This window comes from Dama dama, chromosome 25, assembly GCF_033118175.1.
Source record: "Dama dama isolate Ldn47 chromosome 25, ASM3311817v1, whole genome shotgun sequence".
Classification (NCBI taxonomy): Eukaryota; Metazoa; Chordata; class Mammalia; order Artiodactyla; family Cervidae; genus Dama; species Dama dama.
Window position 1 is genome coordinate 52,424,126 of NC_083705.1, and position 5,284 is coordinate 52,429,409.

Sequence of the window (5,284 nt, forward strand, 5' to 3'; positions counted from 1 at the left end):
TCTCTATAGTACTTATCATAGAGACCATCCTGCTTTGCGAAGAGGCTTGAGAGGTCGAAGTTCAGGTCTGGCCACCAGGTGTTTGGAGGGTGGATTCCTGAGGTCTCATTGAGCAGCTCATGAGTTTGCCCGTCGTTGAGTTTCCATGTGATCTTAGCAGGTTGATGGGGGTTATGACTGGTCGCTCCTGGGTCGATGAGAGCTGCTATCAGCAGGAGAATTAGGAGGCCTCCCAGCGGACGAGTTTCAGTTTCAAAGGATTTGACGGGTGAGGACTCGCCTTCCATTCTGCTCGCGCTTTTTCCTGTTCTTCCGATGTAGCTTGCCGCACGTGATTGCAGTGAACCCAGGGTCCAATCCCGTCGACCTTGACAGCGGTAGGAGTGGTAAGGAGAACAACATAAGGGCCTTTCCATCTAGGTTCTAATACTTTAGATTGGTGTCGTTTTACCCAAACCCAATCACCTGGGCCAATATTATGTGAGGGGAGGGCCCTCTTGTTTTGGCCCTCATGCATCTCTCGAATCAATTTCCAAACATGGTTATGTACCTTACTTAATGCTATCAGAGTTTGCTGGAATTGTCCCAAAGTAGGGGGTGGCAGACATTTTCCTTCGAAAATAGGATACACAGGAGGGGGTCTTCCATACAGAATCTCAAAAGGAGTAAGATTCAGCTTATAAGGGGTGTTACGTGCCCGAAAGAGTGCAAAGGGGAGGAGGGTCACCCAGTCCCCGCCAGTCTCTATTGCCAACTTTGTCAAAGTTTCTTTTAGGGTCCGATTCATTCTCTCAACCTGTCCTGAGCTCTGGGGATTATATTCGCAATGTAACTTCCATTTCGTCCCCAGAGCTTGGGCCAGCCCTTGTACAATCTGGCTCACAAAGGCAGGTCCATTATCAGAGCCCATAGTCACTGGCAGCCCATACCTAGGCACTATCTCCTCTAAGATCTTTTTAGCAACCACTATTGCTGTCTCTTCCTTAGTGGGGAAAGCTTCTACCCACCCTGAGAAGGTATCTACCAGTACCAACAGATAGCGGTACCCATACTTGCCTGGCCTTACCTCGGTGAAATCTATCTCCCAATGTTGCCCTGGCTTTTCCCCTCGGTACCTCGTTCCCGAGTGCTGCTTCTTTTCTGCCCTCATCAGCTGGCACGCTTCGCAGGCTTGAATTATCTCTCGTACAGTTGCATTTTGTCGAGGGAACCTCAGGCAGGCCATCTGGAGAAGTGTTAGGGTCTTTTTTTCTCCCAAGTGCGTAGTTGTGTGCAGGTGTTCACACAGGTGACGACCCAGGGTGGCAGGCAAGATCAGGTTGTTGTTTTGGTCTCGGTACCATCCATCTTGGTCATCTTTCTGGAGGGTGGTATCCTTGTTGATCCAGGCGAGATCAGGGAGGGAATATTCGGGAACTGGTGGCAAGGTCCCCATACCAGGGGGTGGAAGGCCCACGGCTAATATGGGGGCGGCATAGTCCCGGCTAGCCGCTTCTCGAGCGGCCGCATCAGCAGCACGATTGCCTCGCGCCTTAGGGTCTTCTCCCTTCTGGTGACCGGGGACATGTACTATAGCTACTGCCCGGGGTAGTTGGACAGCTTCCAAGAGCCTGCGAATCTCAGGCAGATTTTTGACCTCTTTTCCCTCAGCTGTCCGAAATCCCCTTTCTTGGTATATGGGACCTTGAATATGGGCAGTGCTGAAAGCATATCGGCTGTCAGTAAAAATGGTGACTCTCTTCCCTTTGGCTTGCTCCAGAGCCTGTATTAGGGCAATCAATTCTGCTTTTTGTGCAGAAGTGTTTGGGGGTAGTGTCTCAGCCCATATCGTCCGCCCTGAATCATCAACTATGGCGGCTCCCGCCTTCCTTTGCCCATCTTTTACATAACTGCTCCCATCGGTGAACCATACTAGCTCACTGTTGCTTAGGGGTACATCAGTTAAGTCTCTTCGTGCCGCCAGGGCCTCAGCCAGTATCTCACTGCAATCATGGAGAGGGCTGTCCTTCTCTGGGTTGGGTAGGAGCGTGGCCGGATTTAGGGAGCAAGGGGTCTGAAAACGCACCCGTGGGGCATCGAGCAGCAAGGCCTGGTAGTGTGTCAAGCGGGCATTGGAGATCCACTTACCCGGCGGCTGCTTTAAAACCCCTTCCACTGCGTGGGGGGTGTAAACCGAGAGTTGCTGTCCATACGTCAACTTGTCAGCGTCGTGGACGAGGAGGGCTGTAGCTGCAATGATGCGAAGGCAAGGGGGCCACCCAGCGGCCACCGGGTCTAATCGCTTCGAAAGGTATGCTACCGGCCGCTTCCATGGTCCCCATTGTTGAGTCAAGACCCCCTTTCCTATTCCTTGCTTTTCATCTACAAACAGCTGGAATGACTTATTTGGGTTAGGCAGGGCAAGGGCTGGGGCTTCTAGTAGGGCCCGTCTGAGTGTCTGGAAAGCCTGTTTCATTGGCTCAGTCCAAGTCCACTTTGGGGTCTCTTTACTTCCCTCATATAAGGGCCGGGCCTTCTCAGCAAACCCCATAATCCACAGTCTGCAATATCCAACAGTCCCCAGGAACTCTCTCACCTGGCGAGGGTTTTTGGGCTCTGGTATCTGCAATATTGTTTCTTTCATGGCCTGGGTTAGCCACCTTTGCCCCTGTCTGATCTTATACCCCAAATAGGTGACCTCTTGCCGGGCTATTTGTGCCTTCTTTGCGCTAGCGCGATACCCCAAGATGCCTAGGGTCTGTAATAGGTCCCCAGTGGCATGGCTGCAAGCTTCCTCTGTGGTTCCAGCCAACATAAGGTCATCTACATATTGTAGCAGAATGACCTCTGGGTGGCAAGCCCGATATTCGTAGAGGTCCTCACTCAGAGCCTCATTAAACAAGGTAGGGGAGTTCTTGAACCCCTGTGGGAGGCGGGTCCAAGTTAATTGTACTACCGGTTGGCCTTCCCCCTCAGTCCACTCAAAGGCAAATATCTCCTGGCTCTGGACTGCCAGGGGTAGGCTGAAAAAGGCATCCTTCAAGTCCAGCACAGTGTACCAAGTGTACTCAGGCAGTAAACTGCTCAGGAGAGTATACGGGTTAGGGACAGTTGGGTGTATGTCACTCACCCGTTTGTTGACTTCTCGCAGGTCTTGGACAGGTCTGTAATCCGTCCCCCCTGGCTTCTTCACCGGCAGTAAGGGGGTGTTCCAAGGGGATTGGCATCGCCTGAGAATTCCGGCCTCCATGAGCCGTCGAATGTGGGGAGTGATCCCCCGCCGAGCTTCTTGGCTCATAGGGTACTGTCTCACCCTCACAGGAATTGCCTCGGCCTTTAGCTCGATGACGACCGGATGTCTCTGTTTAGCTAGTCCCATTCCTGCTGTTTCTGCCCAGGCCAATGGGTATTTATGGACCCACGGTTGTACATCTAGTGCTATGGTCTCTGAGGGCTTAGGCGCAAAAAGTCTGTATTCATCCCTTAAGGCTAGGGACAAGACATGTATCGGTTGTCCAAGTCCATCCGTGACTGACATTCCCCCGGGGTCAAAATGGATCTGAGCATTAACTTTAGTCAACAAGTCTCTTCCAAGTAGAGGGGCTGGGCATTCTGGTATCACCAAAAACGAATGGGACACCTGGTGGGTCCCCAGATTTACTTTCCGTTCTGTGGTCCAACAATATCTTTTTGTCCCCGTGGCTCCTTGCACTAAGCTGGCTTTCTTAGACATTGGTCCCAGTTTTTTATTTAAAACAGAGTGTTGGGCGCCAGTATCTACCATGAAGCCAACGGGTTTCCCCTCCACATGTATGGTTACCCAGGACTCGGGGAGGGGTGCCGAGTCTCGACTCCCCTAGTCACTGTCTTCCCCCGCATATAGAACTCGAGTTCCAGGGGGGATTTTTTCTCTCTGGGTCATTCCTCTCTTTGAGTCCCTCTTAGGGCACTCGTTTTTCCAGTGCCCCTGTTCTTTGCAGTAGGCGCACTGATCCTTCTTTAGGGCCTGCCTTTTTGGTTTTTCTTTTTCTCTCGTCCGGGGGTTTCGAGGTTCCCTCAATTCTGTTCCAGCCTTTATCCCCGCAAAAAGAATCTGGGCTAGCTCCTTCTGGTTCTTCCGGTTTTCTCTAGCCCTATGTTCCCTGTCTTCTTTCCTGATCTTCTCCGCTAATTCCCTTTCCTCCCGCCGAATTCGCTCTTCCCTTTCTTCTGGGGTCTCCCTATTATTAAATACCTTTTCAGCTACTTTCAGTAAATCCTGTATTGTCTGTTCTCCCAATCCCTCTACTTTTTGTAATTTCTTCCTAATATCTGGGGCTGCCTGATTCACAAACGCTAACAAAACTGCAGCGCGTGACTCCTCAGCCTGGGGGTCCATAGGTGTATATTGCCTGAAAGCTTCCATCAGCCTCTCTAGGAAGGCTGCCGGGCTTTCAGTGGGCTCTTGCCTTACTAAATTTACCTTTGCCAGATTTGTCGGCTTTCTTGCTGCAGCCCGCAGGCCAGCCATTAGAGTCTGGCGGTATACTCGGAGACGCTCCCTACCTTCCACTCGCTCAAAATCCCAGTTAGGCCGCAACAGGGGAAACCCCTCGTCCACAAGATGAGGCTGGGCAGTTGGCCTCCCGTCGACCCCTGGTACCCGTTTCCGCGCCTCTGCCAGAATTCGCTCCCGTTCTTCCGTGGTGAAGAGCACCTGCAACAGCTGCTGACAATCATCCCAGGTGGGATTATGAGTGAACAAAATGGAATCTAAGAGGTCAATGAGGCCTTGGGGCTTCTCTGAGAAAGGAGGGTTTTGGGTCTTCCAATTGTACAGGTCACTCGTGGAAAAGGGCCAGTACTGATAGGTTCGCTCTCCGTCCGGGTTAGTTGGTCCCACTCGGACAGGGAGCGCCTGAACAGTGGATGAAGGTAACTCTGGGTCCCCAGGGTCTTGCTTACCCTTATCTCCCTTAGTTTTCCCCCGGGTCCCCAATGCCGGTCCCCCCTCATGGTTGGTTCCCGTTGGCCCTCTTAATCCTCTCGGTTCACCTGTGGGAGCTTCTCTCCTCGGAGGGGATTGCAAGGAGGGCACATATGGCGGAGGCCTTATCTCCATTTCTAGATCTATCAGGTTTGGATAAGAAGATTCCTGAAGGACTGGTTTTGGGTCCTCTTTCTTTTTGGTTTCCTCCGGGGGGGTCTCCATCACCAGGACCTGTGAACTGGAGGAACTAGGAAGTTTGTAAACAAAAGGTTTTAACCATTTAGGCGGATTTTCCACTAGATCCTGCCAGACCATGACATAGGGGACCTGACTCGG

General features: G+C 52.0%; 1 protein-coding gene across 1 annotated transcript; it reads right to left on the bottom strand.

Annotated features, from left to right (window-relative positions):
* Positions 1-243: 243 nt before the first annotated feature.
* LOC133046625 (uncharacterized) lies at positions 244-5,080 on the bottom strand. The gene is given in 2 exon segments (XM_061129504.1): positions 244-367; positions 1,116-5,080. Coding segments are annotated over 2 exon segments (4,080 nt in total). The 3' UTR covers positions 244-252.
* Between the last annotated feature and the right edge of the window lie 204 nt (positions 5,081-5,284).